Source organism: Diceros bicornis, chromosome 14, assembly GCF_020826845.1.
Source record: "Diceros bicornis minor isolate mBicDic1 chromosome 14, mDicBic1.mat.cur, whole genome shotgun sequence".
In the NCBI taxonomy this organism is placed as follows: domain Eukaryota; kingdom Metazoa; phylum Chordata; class Mammalia; order Perissodactyla; family Rhinocerotidae; genus Diceros; species Diceros bicornis.
This window is the reverse complement of record NC_080753.1, coordinates 3137833-3156883: the sequence shown is the minus strand read 5'-3', so window position 1 is coordinate 3156883 and position 19051 is coordinate 3137833. Positions and strand designations below refer to the sequence as shown.

Genomic DNA, 19051 nt, shown 5'->3' with positions numbered 1-19051 from the left:
ATGGAAGATAAAAGTTTCTTCGCTTACCTGATAGAAAAGTCAATTCATTATCAAAATGTTTCCGGATAGCTGCAGATGCGTTTTCCAGGCACTGCCTTGCCTGGAACGCCCTTTTCCGTCATGAGGAAGATGCGGTGTGAAATCTAGTGTAATCACTCTTCCCTGACAGTGTTGGACAAATATTTAAGGCTAATTCATCTAGATTACCTGAAAGTATTTTTAAGATTTAAAAAAATCAAACAGAGCATTTGGAATTAAGTGGAATTTCTCCTGCGAATCTTTATGAATTAGAAGTAACAGAGGCACTAAAAGTGTCAGAGAATCTAACACTTAAATTATGGCATTTATGTGACCATTAAGATGACCTTGAATTTGCTGTTGAACTTTTATGCTTTTCTGTTTTACATTTCTTCTGAAAAGTCTTGACTGATTCACGAAGCTGACATCATTCTCCTGTGTAGAACTGCCTTTAATCCACTGTCATGTTTGTAAGTTTGATAGTTTAAGGTATTGATTTTGTGTGTGTATGTGTGTGTGTTAGGAAAAGGAGTTAGATTTCTTTTATATCTCCTTCAAGGGATCAGATAGTGGATTTTGAAGAGAAACTTACAGAAGTTGCTTTTCCATATTTCATTGTCAGACAGAAATATCCTTGACAGCTACACGCTGAAGGTCTGAAAACAGAGAGTGGTTGGCGAGGACCAGTTAAATTAATGTTTGGTATTACCAAGTGCCACTGTTCATATTTTATATATGCTAGTATTTAGAAATAGATTTGAAAATAATCTTCATGTGACAAGCTCCTGGAAGGCAACATTTCCAACATATTATTTATCTTCCTTTATAAATTGTGCTTCTTTAACAGTTGCCTTGGGGCACAAACTGAAATTAGCAGCTATTAGTACCTATTTTTCTCACATTAGTTCTTAGGTTTTTTTCTAAGAATGAATAGACTTTCTTGGTGGTTTCCCCCAGGCAGACTTCTGTGTAGCAGAAACAGTCATCTTCTGGCAAACACCAGACTCATTACCAATTTTCGATTATTAATGTATCATTTTATGACCTATAGCTATTACTTCTTAATCTGAAAAGGGGGAGCGTGAAAGCCTTCCCCTCTGAAGAATCTACCTTTGTTCACGTCGTCTCCTTCCAGGTAGAAGCTGGATGATTTAGTTCTACATATTCACCCAGTTCTTCAGGAAAAGATGATCAGACTAGATTTCACCGAGCCTGTGCTTTTACTGCTGTGTTTGAAGGAGGAAATAAGAAATTACCTTGCTCAGTTATATCAGGCAACTCCTCGTTCTTTTTTTTCCAGGAAATCCCAGATTTAGAAATATTAGATTCAGAGCATGGAAGAGAGGTCAGAGAGCCCTGGGTCCTTCCCCACTCCCTTGATTCACAGCTGCAGGAGTCGCCTCACCAGGATTAGAAACTGAGGTGGAGAAATAGAGGTGGATGGAGGTCTCGGTATTGAACTGGTTGGCCAGGACTCGTGGTGGCGGCTAAACCCCACGTCACTTTCCAAATCTTGCCATTTTGGAAGGAGGCTGCTAATGACTTGTGGACGAGAGAAGCCAAAAACAACTTAATAGGCTCTGTTTTTTTCTGGCCAACACATACACTGCCCGTATGTCACAACACAGCAGTGACCGGATCTTTTCTATCAGTGCTTCTCAAAGGTGAAGGTTGGTACATGTTCACCTCTATAGTCGCTACAATGGTGCTTCAGTAAGTAGGGGAAGTGCCACCTCATCGGTGCTTTGTTTTTAACCCAATAAAACAGATTATAATAAATGAGAAGGAGAATATCAATAATGTGAAGTCAGAGAAACAAAATATTAGTAAAATGACCTTGCCATTGACTGAGATAAGAAGCTACTTGTGAGGATGTCTATCAACAGCTCGTTAGGAGCTAATGAGCCCCAGGAAGTGGAAAGGACATGCTGATGCTTCATAGGATCAGAATAACTACGGATTGGTTTCTGTGTTTGCTGTTCATCTATTCATGTTTATTCACTTGTTCAATAAAGGATTTAAGGTTCTTCAAGTTTCCTTGTGATCTGTTTGTTCTTTACTCAGAATCTAGTTGTGAATGGATATTAAGGAAGTTTGGCTTTGCTGAGTGACATTTTTTTTCTTCCCAAGACAATCAACCAGAACCAGAGCCTTTTTTAAAATTTTTGTTTCATTGTGTTTTGTTTTTAGATCAGGGCACATGGTACTTCAAGGGAAACAAGAAATAGTCTCCTCAATATGATGCCTTACATGAGACATAGAGGGAAAATTCCAAATCAATTCTAGTCGAAAGATCATTGAATAATCTCATTTTTCACAATGTTTAAAGCTGTTATGAAGATTATCCCATACCAAATAGTAAATGCCCTTTGAAAGACACACCTATTGTTTGTAACAGTGGAAAAAAATCCACCCTCTGGCGAGAATTACTGTGTTGAGCCAGGCATAGCCATTTTGATAGCTGAGGAGTTCCCAGCACATCCCTCTATAGATTATGGCAAAGGATGAAATTCTTTGGCATACAGCAGAGTCCAGGTACACCAGTATGTGTATTAAGAAGTAAACAAAATGGGTATTAGATCATAAAAACCATGATAACCGCTTTCTCAGTTGATTGCCAATATAGACACTATCTGGTCGTTACCAAGAGAGAAGAAAATTAATGTTTGTCATTTTTTACACAGGTTCAGGATGCGTTTAGATGCCGATTGAGAAACTGTCAGGACCCAATCAATGCTGATTCTTCAAGTTCTTTTCCCAATGGGCATGCTCAGATCATGGTGAGTCTTTTATTTTCCCTCTGAGTATTGATTAAATCATGATTTCTCAAGAGAATAAACAAATATTCTTGTTAGTAAGATAGTTCAGTTCAAAGTTCCATTTTGAGTGACTTGACTTTAGTTCATTAACAGACTTAGAACTCTGGTACCAGATAACTATGCTATCTGGATTGCTTAGAAGTCCAGGATCTGTCAGTGGCCCCCTGGTGTGCTGAGTGCGGGACTGCTCTGCAACACCAGAGAGTATTCTTATCGTTGCCAAGAATTAGGGATAGCAATTTGTCCATGGGATCACCTTTGTTTACCGATCAGAATGCTATGGATCTACACTTCGAGTCTTGAAGCAGTGGTTCTCAGCCTTGGTTGCACATGAGGATCATCAGAGGAGCCGCACCCCAGACCAATGAAATCAGCATCATGCTAAGATGAGAACACTGCCTGAAGCACAGGGACAGCCAGGCTTCCAGGGAAAGTTGTGATTGTACACGAGCTCTGACTCACATTGCGATTAAGGGGTACCTTACACATAACCACTTTGGTATATTTTAGAAATGAGATAAGATCTAGACTATGTCTTCAAAATCAGGGCTTAAATACAGATTCTTTTTATAACATATTTGATTTATTATTAATGTTTTTGGATTAGGCAACATAAAAATAGTCTAAATGATATAGTGGTAACTAAGACTTGAGAAGGAATAATTAATTCCTTATTTAAAAAAATAGATAAAAACTTGAATATCGTGATATTTAGAATATTGATTAAAATGGGCTAATTTAATTTTACCATTAAAAAAATAACTAATTTGTTTAAAATAAAAGTTTGGGGAAAATATGAGGATAGAACTAAACTCTAGGAGGTTCTAGGCTAGATTAGTATTGTCTAATCTTCCGTTTTAATTCCTAAACCTGAAAGCTTTTTGTCACGTTTGAGAGAAAATGGATCATTAGAAGAGCCTAGTTTGACAATGAGGGTTTGACAAAGCCGTATTATAAGATATTACATTACAAACAATATATTCAAAGTGAATGATTAAAAATATAAATAAAAAAGACATTTACTTAATTATCTTCATAATAACACGCATTCTAATCTTTTATTATAGTTTAAGAAACTGCCTTAAAATTCTGTCCTTTTATATATCATGTTAATCTCCTTACTGAAGATGACGCGGGGTATTGTATTGCCTTATCAAAATTGTATGCCATGTTTCCATTAATTTTATTCAACATTTGGTCTCTAGGAAATACTCTTGAGAACAATTTGATTGTTCCTTGAGAAACTTCCTTTGCACGAAACAATAACCTGGTACTGCCTAGTCACATATCTGCAAACTTCAGATCATCTGGTTAGTAAAAGTCACTTGAGATCTTCATTAAATGATGATTCTATGCCTTATTATTTCTTGTTACAGACAGACTTTGAAAAGGATGTAGACATTGCTTGTCGATCAGGTAAGAATATTTGGATTTTGAAAATATATAAAAATTAAAACATTTTTATAGATTTTGATTTTAAAGAAAATGCTATGGTTTACACATCACATATTTGTGTGGGTGAATAAATAGACTCTTTCAAATGGAAGCATTGTAATAGCTGAATGTGGGGGAGTGGGAGGTAATGAGAGAAAGAGAATGAATGAGGAATGAGAGAGAAACTAAGAGTGGTTAATTGGGAGCACCATGGCAGCAGAAAAGCACTGGCTTGGAAACATAAGCCTCCCATTCCACGGGTGACTGTTCCACCAATTACTGGTTGTCAAGTGTAAGGCCAGCCAACTTAGCCTCTCCGTGCCTCAGTTTCATCGTTTATGGAAGATGAGTTATTGTAAGGATGAAATACCATTGTGTGTGTGTGTGGTGTGTGTGTGTGTATCATAGCTGCTCTTGTTGTTGTTACATTTTCAGAGGGCACCAGGAGAAACAACGCAGCACATCCTGCCTTAGAGTCATAGGAGCCATGGCTGTGTCCCTGATGGTTGTCCTCCAGCCTGTGGCCGAATCTCACCAAAAGTAGATGACTCGAGAGTTTTAAAGGAAACTACATGTTTCATCTTTTGGATAATTCCAGTTGTTGAAAATGCTCCTTTATGTTGGGACAAAATATATCTTATTTTACCCTTTATTTGTTGGCTTTAGTGCTGCCTTCTAGAATTTCAGTAGATATCTACTTCATCTAAATATCCAAATGTTTAAAAGCAAATATTTAGCCCCGTTCAAGTCTTTCTTCCAGACTAGACAAACCATGGTTCCTCGTTTGTTCCTCATGGTGTTCTCCCAGGAGGCACGGTGTCCCACGTAGCCTCCAATTTGTCAATAATTTTAAATTATTATGCCCAAACATATACATACTTATCCAGCATTTACCACAGTTGGCTCTTTCCTTATATAAATGCTATGTACGTTTGTGTCTGATCTCATAGCCACTGGTACAATACTAGTGTCAACTTGTTGTCTTCTAAAATCCCTGACTTTCTGTAGTAACTGACAGGATTCTCCCAGTCTGCAATTATGGGAAGGTTCTGAGGTTTTTTTCCTTTAAGACAAATCTGGCCTTTGCATTTATATTATTTACTATTATCGTACTAGTTTCAGGTTAGTATTCTATCCATTTGGAATTGTTTGGCCATTGACAGTTTGATAAGAATACCTTCTAAATCTTGACCCAAACTGTCAATAAAGTAGTTAAATGGAATAAGACTGAGTGTGGAAAGCTGCTGTGTGCAGTAAGGGCCCCCCCCGTCCGATACAGACTCTCTTTACGTGCAGTTTTCAGATTCAACTCATAACCATGAAACATCTATGCAGAGTCTGAGATCGCAGAGTTGTCGTAATCACAAGAATATGAGAGACTCATCTCATATTCTCATTCCTGAGTTCACTCAGAACTCTCCATGTCGAGTGGTCCTAGCAGAGCATTAGAGTCGCTGTTGTGACTTGACAACCCACAGGGACCTGCGTAAGCAGGCTATTAGGAATCACCCTTTCCCGTTTACTGTCTGACAAATTATTGCTAAGACACATCTCACGAGTGTTTGTTTCCAAAGTCTACCATTTCCTTATTTGGGAAATTGATAAAATATTTTCCCTTGCTCACCCACTTTCCATCATTTCTCAGAGATGGTTGGCCATGGTGCCAGGTTCCACCTCTGTGTTCCAAGGTGGAATGTGATTTTTCTGGGTCCAGAAGCCGGAATTTATTTAAAATAATTAGGTGTTCATTTAATTCCTATTTTTTAATCTTCAGTTTAGTTTCCTTTCAGCCTTGTTTGCTGTATTACAGTTCTCCTTGGTAGGGAAGTGAAACAGAAGCAGACAGTTTGTCTTTTCTTTAACAGCTGTTAACGTGAAACCAGTGGTTGTCAAGTGTGGTCCCCAGACCAGCATGTTAGCATCACCTGGGACTTTTTAGAGAACCAGCTTTCAGGCCCTGCCCCAGACCTGCTGCGGGGTGGGGTTCAGTAATCAGTGTTTTCACAAGCTATCCAAGTGATTCCGATGCAAGCTGAAGCTGGAGAAGTGCTGTGTAGACCATCCTCCCCAGGCTCTGGCCTCACCCCTTCAGTATTCATCTCGAGAATTCTCTTTTGTTAAATGACCCGTTTTCCCCAGACTTCACTGCACTCTGGGATTTAATATTCCTAATACAGGCCAGTACCATTATTTTATTAGAAAAAAAATTTTTTTAATGTTTTCATTTTCTGGATGTGCCCTTTATAGCTGAGTTCATCAGGAGCTTGCCTCTGATTTTTTGATTTTTTCTAGAGATTTCTGTCCCTGTTGAGGTATATTCAATTTTAAAGTCTCAATTCACGGACTCTGAATAATCTTTCTCCAAATTTGGTTGAAATTTGCTTTCCCAAAGGGTGGAGTATATGTCTGATTATGCAAAATATTCCAGGGATTTTTGTTTTGTTTTGTTTTTGTTTACATTTTGCCTTTCACAACTTGATTAATTTCTCTCAAAAGCCCCATCACTTTGACACCATGTTTGGATGTGTAGGTGGTGTGGATTTGTTTCTGTTGTATATTCAAAACTTGGATATCTACTTTAAGCAAGTCTGAGACAGAGATATCTCTTATATAGAGTAGACATTACTTCATAAGAAGAATTATCTTTCCCCAAATATTTAAGATATATAAATTTTCAGTAAAGATAGCTGTATCAATTGATAAAAATGTGCTGACTATAACTATAAATCACATGACATTTATACAAAACCAAATGTATCATACAAATGCAGATTATGAAATCAATATTCAGTACCGAGATTTTCTTTATGGTTTACAATATATTCATAAAAGTATAAAATTATTTATTTTTCCTTAATGTAATATGATAGGCTCCCATAACTAGTCTTTAAATTGTACTGCTATATAAATTTTGGATTAATTTTTGCATAAAGTTAAGGATTAAAAATATTCTTCCTGAGGGGCCGGCCCGGTGGCGCAAGCGGTTAAGTGCGCGCGCTCCGCTGCGGCGGCCCGGGGTTCGCTGGTTCGGATCCCGGGCGCGCACCGACGCACTGCTTGGTAAGCCATGCTGTGGCGGCGTCCCATATAAAGTGGAGGAAGATAGGCACCGATGTTAGCCCAGGGCCGTCTTCTTCAGCAAAGAAAGAGGAGGATTGGCGGATGTTAGCTCAGGGCTGATCTCCTCACAAAAAAAAAAAAAAAAAAAAATATTCTTCCTGAATTTGGAGGTTTTTTTAAGTATTTTGTTTATGAATATGACTAAATCTATTAATTTAACATACTTTCTCCCTTAATATTTTCATGTAAATTGTTCCTGGCGACCACAATTCGTTACCTATCTATTATTTTAAGAGGTTGGGAAATAACTATTTTTTTTTTTTTGTGAGGAAGATCAGCCCTGAGCTAACATCTGCCAATCCTCCTCTTTTTTTTTTTTTTTTTGCTGAGGAAGACTGGCCCTGGGCTAACATCCATGCCCATCTTCCTCTACTTTATATGGGATGCCGCCACAGCATGGCTCGACAAGCAGTGCGTTGGTGTGCACCAAGGATCCAAACCAGCGAACCCCGGGCCGCCGCAGCCGAGCGTGCGCACTTAACTGCTTGCGCCACCGGGCCGGCCCCATGGAAATAACTTTTTTAAACTGATTATTCTACTTTTTAATACAATAGTTAAATATAAAAAGTCACAACCAAATTATGGATTAATAAAAAAATATGTAGTTGTAGATTTAACATGAGTTTTGGTGTCTGAAATAAAGAGACCTAATACAATAATTAAATACAGTATCTCTGAAGATAAAAAGTATTACATATACGATGCCTGTTTTAAAGTAATTTTGAAGGCTTCTCTTCTTGGTAATAGGGAAAGACATTCAGAATCTTCAATTTTTCAACCTCTGTTTTAATGCATAATAATTATGATGCTATTTGAAAACCGGATAATAATGGGTGAATTCAACATATCTGAAACTTCTCATGAGGAGACAATAAACCAAATATTTTACAGTTATCTCTGCCTAATGAAGTTTCCCTTGGCAGCCACTCTGCTTTGTAGAAAGGGCTGCATTCGGGGCCCATGGTGAGCCAACTTGTACACAGTGCTGTTCTGTGCTTTCAATACCAAAATTACCAACATTGTTTCTTCAGAATTTCATTCTTTCCTACCTCAAATCTGACAGTTGTTCACAACTAAGCATGCTTTGAGTCATTCTGCCTCTATTACCCATAAAATATGGGTAATATTATGTAGAGGCAAAAAAAAAAGAAAAAACTAAAGTGTTTCAATAAAGAATTCTAAACTCTTTGGTTGGTTTGCTCGGTTTGGTTTGGTTTATGTTTATGTTTTCATTTTGTTCCCTCTCTTACTACAAGTTGTCATGCATTTTTAATTTTTCTAAGAAGTCATTATTTTTCAGGCTTAAAATAGAATGGAGGTTTCAGAGGCCCATACAGTTTTTTTCTGCTTAACATCAGCTGGTGATTTTAATACCCCCTCAAGGGCATTCGAGCATATGGATTGATCTTGAAAAAAAATTCCTTTCTTTTCCTACATGGAACTGAAGTTGACAAAGGCTTTTGAACCCTGTATCTGCCTTGACCATATGGACTTCATAGATAAATGCTCATTAGTTTTCAACATGCATAATTTTTGGAGAGATTTCCAATGCAATAGGATGAAATTCTCATTGATTACCTCTTTCAAACAGTGTTTTAATGAGAAAACTTCTAAAATACTTTAGGGAAAAGCCTTCAAGAAAATATCAACTTTATGTGAATATATCTGTAATTCTTCAAACTCTTTGCAGTAAATTAATGCAGAAAACTTCTCTGGTAATCTGCCTTTCCCCTGAAAAGTTATGCAGAGTTATTTAAGGATAGGGCACTGAAACTTTTAACTTTCATATATGTTTTAGCTGTGGGCTCCCTGAGATCTATGAGAGCATATCAGTATCAATAAAGAGTGATTGAGTAATCTGGACCATGTACAAACAGATATGTAATTCTTCAAAATATTATTTTTATTACATTAAGGAATTTGGCAGAGAGACAACAGAATACAATAATGAAAACATAAAAACATATTAACTTTCTTTTATGAATTTTTATATCCTGCTTCACAGTTCTTCATAAAGATATTGGTCCTTGCCGAGCAGCAACGATAACAGGAACACTCTCTAGGATTTCTCTAAATGATGAAGAAGAAGAAAAGGGAACAAACCCTGAAGGGCTAAGCTATTCAACATTGCCTGGAAATGTCATTTCCAAAGTCATCATCCAGCAACCCACGGGTCTGCACATGCCCATGAGTATGAACGAGCTGGGCAATCAATGTTTGAAAAAAGAGAATAGTGAATTGCGGAGAACCGTGTACTTATGTACAGATGACAACTTGAGAGGGGCTGATATGGACATAGTCCATCCTCAAGAAAGAATCATGGAAAGTGACTATATTGTGATGCCCAGAAGTTCTGTAAATACCCAGCCGTCAATGAAGGAGGAAAGCAAAATGAATATTGGCATGGAAACCTTGCCACATGAAAGGCTATTGCACTATAAAGTGAATCCTGAATTCAACATGAATCCCCCTGTAATGGACCAGTTCAATATGAACTTAGATCAGCACCTCGCACCCCAGGAACATATGCAGAATTTGCCCTTTGAGCCTCGCACAGCTGTGAAGAATTTCATGGCTTCCGAGTTGGATGATAATGCAGGACTATCAAGAAGCGAAACTGGATCAACGATATCAATGAGTTCATTAGAGGTAAGCAGTAGAATAAACCTTTCCTTGATATTTGAAATACATATACAGATAGATAGATCGATTGATTCACGTGACACTGGAGCGAGGGAGAAGAGTCATGTTAGCTTTTGCAGTTATGTATCATACAAGAATTTTTGCCAGGTTGGGATTAAGATTCTGGGCATAGGTTTTTTCAGTAGTACATCAGAATCCCCTTTCTCAAGATCGTATTTTTAAAGAGGAGCCTCTATATTTAAAAAGATAACTGTCTTTTTAATAATAATTCTGTCATAATTCTGTCATAATGGGAACCAAGTAGAGCATTCGTAAAGAACAAAACCGAAGATCCTCTTCATGATTCTTAGGTACCAGAGGTCCTTTTGTTGGTTAAAGTAGTTTCTGGATAGCATTACAAATTTAAACCAAGATCTAGATGTTCTATGTGAGCGCAGCTGTTAAAAATTACAAAATTGGAATGTTTCTATGAAGTCTACCATTATACTGATTATAAACTCTATTAGTACATTAGATCGATATCTTTCAGAGTAAATGTTTTGCTCTTAGCTCTTACAGAATGATGACCGCTAAAGTTTTTGGTCTTAAATTATGAACCCTCAGGAGGGGTGTAAATTGAGCAGGTTAAGAATCAGGACTCTGAGGCCCAACCACATGGCTTTTGTAAAAGAGCAAACTCCTCTCAGCTTCTTTTCTACCATGAAGTGAAGTAGAGGGTAGTCAACAGCTATTAATATCATTCATATTGTACTAAAAGTAACCAAGCAAGATGTAGGGAATATAATATCTTATTTTCTATTGATATACATCATGTTACTGTTTTGTATGTGACTTTACCTTGAAATTTTGCGGTAAACCCACTGCTGATATATTGCGTATGTTCAGTATACAAGGCAAAACTTGCATTCTTTTATATGTATTGCCAATTGTTTTAATATAAGATTATTTCATAAGACACTCTTTAGAGGAAGACACTATAATTGGTTGCCTACCCTTTCCATCAGAAGTATGCTGATAATCATATGTTCTAGTCTTCAAAAGTGCCCAGAGGAATTGTCCCTCTCTTCTCCCCACAAAGTCATGCCTTGTGCTAGGTCAAAACAACGAGAGATCCTGAGAGGTTGGAATAACTTGGTAAGTGGTGTAATTTTGAGGTTTTTCCAACCGGATCTAGGAAATTCTAGACCAAAATGGGAATGTTGATGGGATCTATAATAAATTCCTAAATTCTAGATCAATCTTAAATGGAAGAAGGTTTCTGCGGAGAATCATTCCTCAGAACCAAAGGGATAAGGATAGAGGCAGTAAGGCCAAGTTTACCCCAGAGTGGCTGGAGCTCCCTCCAGACTAAAGCATTCCACCATTCTGAATTAGCAGAAGAGCGACTGTTTCTCTACTTCTAACTTGCGTATCCCAGAGACTAGCAGGTCTACCACAATAATGACCACATAGGCACAAACTACATGATGTTTATGCAAATTGCAAAAGTTTTTAGGACTTTCAGTGAACCTACATATAATAATACAACATCATCAGTAATCATAATTCTGATGCACTACTGGGAAAATCATAATGACCATATGGAGTCTTCTGGATAGAATGGCTCTTTAAAGTGTGCTAAAGGAGTTAGAATGGAATGGTGTTAAAATATTTTGCTTGTTGTAAAATACTTTACATCTAAAAGCCTAGAAACATAGAAATCTGGGTGTGATGTTGCATAGGCTATGTGTGCTTGAACAATAGACTGTATTTCCAAGTGCTGCTTTGTTCAGTTTGTAATTTTTCCAAATCTCCATATCCTTATTATTAAGTATAAGCATCATACATAACTGTGATTCAGCCAAAAGATCTGCATTTAAATGACTTAGAGATCACAAGGCTTACATCTTGAAAAGGAAGAAAATTCAGGATTCAGAATGAAAATTCAGTTCCTCATTTTCATTCTTTAAAAGTTTAATAGTAATTGCTTAGGGTGACCATTTTAGGAGACATCTGACAGAGAATATATAGATGTGGGAATGAATAATAAAAATTAGCATTTATATAGCATCTTTCATTAGCAGATTCTCAAATCACCTTAAAAACATGAGTTAATTAATCTCCACAACACCTCTGTGCAATGGATAAGTTGTTATAATCCTTGAAGTAAAGTCATTTGTTCAAGGTTACAGAGCAAGTGCATAGCAAATCTGGGAATAGAATCTTTCTGTCCTGATAGTTAACTGTCTAAAAGAGACAGTAATGTGCCTGAACATTAGCATGAGAGTAACTTTAAAGTTCTTTTTAACCCTGACAGACACTTGGTCTTATGGTGAATAGAGACATGAAATGGATAAAGTATAGGTATATACAACCAGCAGCTTTTGGAGATAGGACTGTGGCCCCTGAAGATAAAGTCAGTGGCATGGCCTTCTCTATGAGCAGCGTGATGCATTGTCAGGTGGAGTTGTCACCTCTGGTAGACTGCCCCTGCAAGGTCAACCAAGGGGAAGATGATATTCTGACAGAGAGGATGACTGGAGTACCTACACAGAGTGGGGATCAGCAGTAGCCAGGAGGTGTCCTGAGTCTTAGAAGACAAGATGAAGAGGAAAGTGTGTGAATATGTGGATGACATGAGGCCCGAGCCGTAGGACCATTGGCGTCTTGTCCCGCTCTGGGTGAGAAGGGAGATCACAGCCACAGTGACTGGGCCGCAGAGGAGGGCCAGGTGCCTTAGGATCCTTTCGAGGATGTATTTGAAGACGTTCATGTTAGTTCAGGAAGCTGCCTCCACTCCAGAGGAGGGTGCGCACCAAGTGGCCTCTCGGAAGCAGTAGAGGGAGAAAGGGAAGAGGGTAAAAGCTATTAGCTTTTCTGTAGCAGAGAATGCCTTTCTCAGGGGGAAACGTGCAGGGGAGGAAAAACAAGACTTGAGGGAGGAAAAATAAAGCCCAAGAGTGGGTGAGTGGGTGGAAGTATTTATTCAAAGAAGCAGGAGGCAACAAAGAAAGAGGGAGGCTCCCAACCCTGAAGGCAGTGCCAGCAGAAAAGTCTCCAACCGCCAGGGGAGTTTGTTCAGCTCACCCCCAATTATCGAGTGTGGAGAGTGTAATAAATGCAGGAAGTTTCTTGGTGTTAAAGCATATCCAGATTTTCTCCCTGCCTGATATTACCTTGTTTCTTCCTTTCTGTTATCTCCCATCTTCCAAACTGTATCCATTCCCAGAATGGACTTGTTAAGCAATTCTGAAGATTTTAGATTTCCACGATTATGGAGTAATTGCAGTATTAATATGACAGAATTTCTCACAATGACTCCTTCCTAGATGTCCTCTAATTGCTTTGCTTAAGGTTAAGAAGAATGAAATTGGCATCAGCACTTAAATCATTCAGTTAATGAGCAAAATATATTGAGTGCATGATGCGTGTATACAGCAAACAGCGTAGGTGCAAGTGGGAAAAAGTATCGTAGTCCTCAAGCCAGTGAAGACTAGGAGATGTAGTTCAAATCTTGGATTGTGCTTCTGTTTATTTTTTGGAATCTTACGGGTATATCATTGTAAGAAGAGAGCATTTGTTTTGAATCATCGGAACACTGGTGTTGATTCAACAGCTTGTAGCTGGTGGATCTAAAGAGTAAACATTTCGTCACTCAGAAGTCTTCCTGACTTGTGTGCTGTCCAGGGCCAGGCGCCTGATCCGTTCTTCACCCTTTTCCCCTGCCACTCAGGGTTCATACAGGTTCCTGTGGCATTGGCTTCTGGCTAAGTGAAAAGATTGGCCCCTCAGAGTCACTGGTGAGAGGTTGGAGGTCAGGGAGAGGAGAGAATCCCAGGATATTTCTCCCCACTTTCTGCTTTGGGCAGCACCTGGTGTCTCTTTAGCTGCAGGTCCGAGGGGCTTCCAGCTTCCGCCAGGTGCCTCGGGCCCTGGGCTTAGGTCACGTGCCATCTCCTTTGCCGGTCCAGCCTGGGTAGCGGGGAGGACAGTCTCTTCTTCTTCTAATCCCTAGGTTACCTCAGAGTCTCTCACGTGGCTTCTCGGCTCCTCTATCACTTGAACTCCTGTGAAACACTTTGCTCAAATGTCAACACAGCAAGTGGTTTCTGTTGTTCTCCTGACAAATCTTGCCTTAATTTTTCTTATTAATAAAAGAAACTTTAATAACTAATCAGAGGTAGTAAATTACAAAATTATTTTCTCAAAAATAGAAAGTTTTGCTACTTTAGCGTTTCTGAACATTTATGTATAAACTTAACTGTGTATCTCAAAACATGCTTGGATGTCTCTCTCAATTTATAAATGGGTAGAAAGGGACACCACTCTAGGTTAAATTTTTTTCTTTTTTTTTTTTTGAGGAAGATTGGCCATGAACTAACATCTGTTGACAATCTTCCTCTTTTTCTTTTTTATCCCCAAAGCCCCAGTACATAGTTGTATATCATGGTTGTAGAGTTGTGGCTCTTCTATATGGGATGCTGCCTCAGCATGGCTTGATGAGTATTGAGTAGGTCCCGGCCGAGGATCTGAACTGGCGAACCTCGGGCTGCCAAAGTGGAACACACGAACTTAACCGCTACACCACCGGGCCAGCCCCCTTGGTTAAACTTTTATACATCTGTTTTCCTCTGGACATGAATTATAAGCTCTCAGCATATCAATTTTTAAAAGTGAAACATTTTAGCTATAATCTCACATCACAGGTGCTTCTCTTATAGCTATTATGAGGATCAAATTAGGTGATGTATGTGAAGATCCTTTGAAAATTGCAAGGAGCACTTCAGATATAAGGTGGTGTTATTATTATTTCATTACCATTATGTCTTGAATATCTGTGAAGAAGCTTGAATGCTCTACTAAATCAATATTCAGGTTATTAGACAAATGTTATGGCGTCACGTGGTAACTGGGAGGCCCCGTCACTCACAGAAGCCCTTACAGAGCTGACCATCGCACAGGAGTGTCTTCTTCTCATGCAGCTGTGGTGACAGGAAGCCCTAACCTTCTTTAGTGCTTTGTTCTTGCTCCTGGATTAGGGAATTTTGCCTTTTATTCAGGCATACAAACAAAATTAACTCAAGGAAATGTCATTCTTCAAAATTAATGATTCTCAGGTTTCATTTCCACGGATATTTTGAATGGATTTGGTATCAAAGCTTTCTCCTTGAGTGGGTTCATTGCTCACTCTGTAATAGAAATTTTTTTTTTATTGCTGTTTTAATGGTTTTTAACATTGTGAAATTTTGGGTTGTGCATTTTTGTTTGTCCATCACCATATATATGTCTCCCTTCACCCCTTGTACCCACCCCCCACCCCCACTGCCCCTGGTAACCACAGTACAGTTTTCTCTGTCCATGTGTTGGTTTATATTCCTCATATGAGTGAGATCATACAGTGTTTGTCTTTCTCTTTCTGGCTTATTTCACTTAACATAATACGTTCCAGGCCCATCCATGTTGTTGCAAATGGGACGATTTTGTCTTTTTTTATGACTGAGTAGTATTCCGTTGTATATATATACCACATTTTCTTAATTCAATCATCAGTCGAGGGACACTTAGGTTGCTTCCACTTCTTGGCTATGGTGAATAATGCTGCAATGAACATAGGGGTGCATAAGCCTCTTTGGATTGTTGATGTCAGGTTCGTTGGATAGATTCCCAGCAATGGGATGGCTGGATCATAGGGCATCTCTATTTTTAATTCTTTGAGGAATCTCCATACCGTTTTCCATAGAGGTTGCACCAGTTTGCATTCCCACCAGCTGTGTATGAGAGTTCCTGTTTCTCCACATCCTCTCCAACACTTGTTGTTTTTTGTCTTGGTAATTATAGCCATTCTAACGGGCATGAGGTGGTATCTTAGTGTTGTTTTGATTTGCATTTCCCTGATGATTAGTGATGTTGAACATCTTTTCATGTGCCTATTGGCCATCTGTATATCTTCTTTGAAGAAGTGTCTGTTCATTTCCTCTGCCCATTTTTTGATCGGGTTGTTTGCTTTTTTGTTGTTCAGTTGTGTGAGTTCTTTATATATTATGGAGATCAACCCCTTGTCAGATGCATGTTTTGCAAATATTCTCTCCCAGAGAGAGAATTGGTGGGTTGTCTGTTCATCTTGATTCTGGTTTCGTTTGTCTTATAGAAGCTCTTTAATCTGATAAAGTCCCACTTGTTTATTTTTTCTTTAGTTTCCCTAGTCTGGGTAGGCATGTCATCTGAAAAGATTCCTTTATGACCAATGTCAAATAGTGTGTTGCCTATATTTTCTTCTATGAGTTTTATAGTTTCATGTCTCACCTTCAGGTCTTTGATCCATTTTGAGTTAATTTGTGTGAATGGCGATAGCAGATGGTCCACTTTCATTCTTTTGCACGTGGCTGTCCAGTTTTCCCAACACCATTTATTGAAGAGACTTTGCTTTATCCATTGTATATTCTTAGCACCTTTGTCAAAAATTAGCTGTCCGTATATGTGTGGTTTTATTTCTGGGCTTTCAATTCTGTTCCATTGATCTGTGTGTCTATTTTTGTACCAGTACCATGCTGTTTTGATTACTATTGCTGTGTATTATGTTTTGAAGTGAGGGATTGTGATGCCTCCTGCTTTGTTCTTTTTTTGTAATAGAAACTTTTAATGGCAGTCGTATTGCCATTTATTAGTCAGTGGAACTTATTCCTCACTGTGAATCTTTTAGTGTCTAGTCCAATTTAATTTGCAGTGACACAAACAATGAAATATTCCCTTTGAGAAATTAGTCATCATTCTATGAGACTTAGATATGGAGAGACGCCTCTATGCATGGACTCACCAAGTATTCCTCCAAGTAGCCTCATCCCATCGTGCATTTTCTTACTGTTAAATCATCCTAAGAAATTTTTCCCTTCTATTGGTGATAAGCCTACATTTTTCTAAATTGTCTTGATTCTCTTGGCTGTCAACTGATCCATTCATAATGGTTTTCTTTGTGTATTTAGTCCATGTGCTTATCCAAATTCGCCCGGAGTATTCCTGAGAAAAACAACAAAAACAAGTCACATACTTCTGGATTTGTTTGGCTGCCATAGTGCAGCTCCTGCAATTATTCATGAATAATTTTGTGTCTACTGTTGTGCCAGGCCCTCTGCTAGATGCTGGGATATGAAAGTGATCAAGACAGATATGGACCCTGCCCATGTGGTGGACAAACCCTATGGAAGAGATACATAATTAACTGTTAGCAAATGAATAAAAGCATGTGCTATGTTGGGTAATAACCATGGAATGGGAGGGAGAGACTTCTTTAGATAAGGTGGTCTGGGAAGCCTTCAGAAGTGCTGTGTAGGGTGAAAGATGAAGTTAAGAAGGAACGTGGCTTGTGAGGAGCTGGAGGGTAAGGGGACGTTTCAGGCAAAAGTAACCGCAAGTGCAGAGGTCCTGAGGTAGGAAAAAGCTTGGAATATTCTCATAGGATGACAAGACCTGTGTAGCAAGAGGTCAACCCCTTAAGATGAAGTTGGAATAGGAAGAAGAGACCAGATTTTGCAGGACTTTGTAAAACATTGGAAGCAAATTAGGACTGTTAAGCAAAAGTTGGTCAGGGTCATTTCTCCATCCATCCATCCCTTTGATGGTTTGGAAGAGAAAAGATTAGGATTCAGTGGTAGTAGGAGAAGGGGTGGAGCAGGAGGCTGGAGGACAGTTAGGAGGCTACTGAAGCTACCCAGACAAGAAATAGGAATGCCTTTGACTACAGACGTGAAAGTGGGGAGGAGTGGGTGGATCAAGATGTGTTTTGTAGGTAGAACAGATGGCACTTGCTGGTGGTTTTGACGTGCAGGATGAGAGACAGGAAGGAATGAAGGGTGGCGCCTCAGTCTCTGGCTTGACCAACTAGATAGCCAACATTTTCTGTGATGGGAAAAACGTGAGGAAGAAAAGGGTGTTTGAAACTCAAAGGATGATATTTAAAACCACGGGAATGAATTATTTCATCCAGGAGAGAATATGAGAAAAAATAGAACTCGGGAACTCAACATTTAGAAGGCAGGGAAATAAGAAGAGCCAGCAAAAGAGATGTGAGAAAGAGCTACAGCAAATGCAGGAGTGGGGGGAGGGAAAGCTGAGAGATGATGAGTGTTTCAATGAGAAAGTGATGAACTTTCGAAAGCTTCTGAGAGCCCAGTAAGATGAGGATAGAAAACTGACTTTGGAAATTGACCAGATGGAGCTCATCAGAGACCTTGACAAGAAGAATTTTAATGGAATGTTGAGGACAGAATACAAGTTGGGGTGAGTTCTAAGTGGAAAATTAAGAAAAGGAACGACCATAGAAGAAACATCACCTACTGTGACAAAAAGGATGATTTGTATCAAGTTATTTGGGAAGTTGGGGATATGTAGAGAGAGGGATTTATATCTTTATAAATTATTTCAACACCATCCTGGCTTATTTTAAATTTATATGTAGCATTTCTTCAATTATCAACTTAGAAAATTTGTTTTAACTTGATCACTTTTCTTAGTTGATTCTCATTTTTTAAACATATAACCATTATTTCTAACCACTTTCCTACATTACAATACATTCCAGAGAGCTTGGAGGGACGTTAGAATAAACACATAAGTTACAATTTCCACAAACATCAATGCTTTGAAAGACTTTCCGACATACTTCATGCATACTAAGGGTGAAAACAGACCAAGAGATGATGAGTGTTTTAATGATGAAGTGATAAACAGAACTTAACATTCTGGTTCTTCCATCACACCACAGATTTCCCAATGCCAGATACTTGTTTAAGATAAACTAGATTTTGCAATGGGAGACGTATCTTGGAGGTGGAGAAGTCTGCTACCGTGTGTTATTGTATATTACCATCAGATTTTTCTCTCGAATAAGTACTGTATTGATACCTTTTCCTCTAAAATAGAATTGATAGGTAAAAGTGAATCTGTTTGACCTTGCTTTATGCTTACAAAGCATCTCAGTCCCACTGCTGCCAACCTTGGGTTGACCGGGTCCTCTCGTGTTATTCCCCCTGAGTTCTAATAAC

General features: G+C 38.6%; 1 protein-coding gene across 1 annotated transcript in view; it reads left to right on the top strand.

Moving 5' to 3' along the window:
* Nucleotides 1-19051, top strand: part of ADGRB3 (adhesion G protein-coupled receptor B3) — a 661473-nt gene that overhangs the window by 623569 nt on the left and 18853 nt on the right. The window contains exons 27-29 of the mRNA XM_058554075.1: nucleotides 2703-2798; nucleotides 4214-4253; nucleotides 9397-10040. Of these exons, the coding sequence (XP_058410058.1) occupies nucleotides 2703-2798; nucleotides 4214-4253; nucleotides 9397-10040 (780 nt within the window). The remainder of the gene's footprint in view (nucleotides 1-2702; nucleotides 2799-4213; nucleotides 4254-9396; nucleotides 10041-19051) is intronic.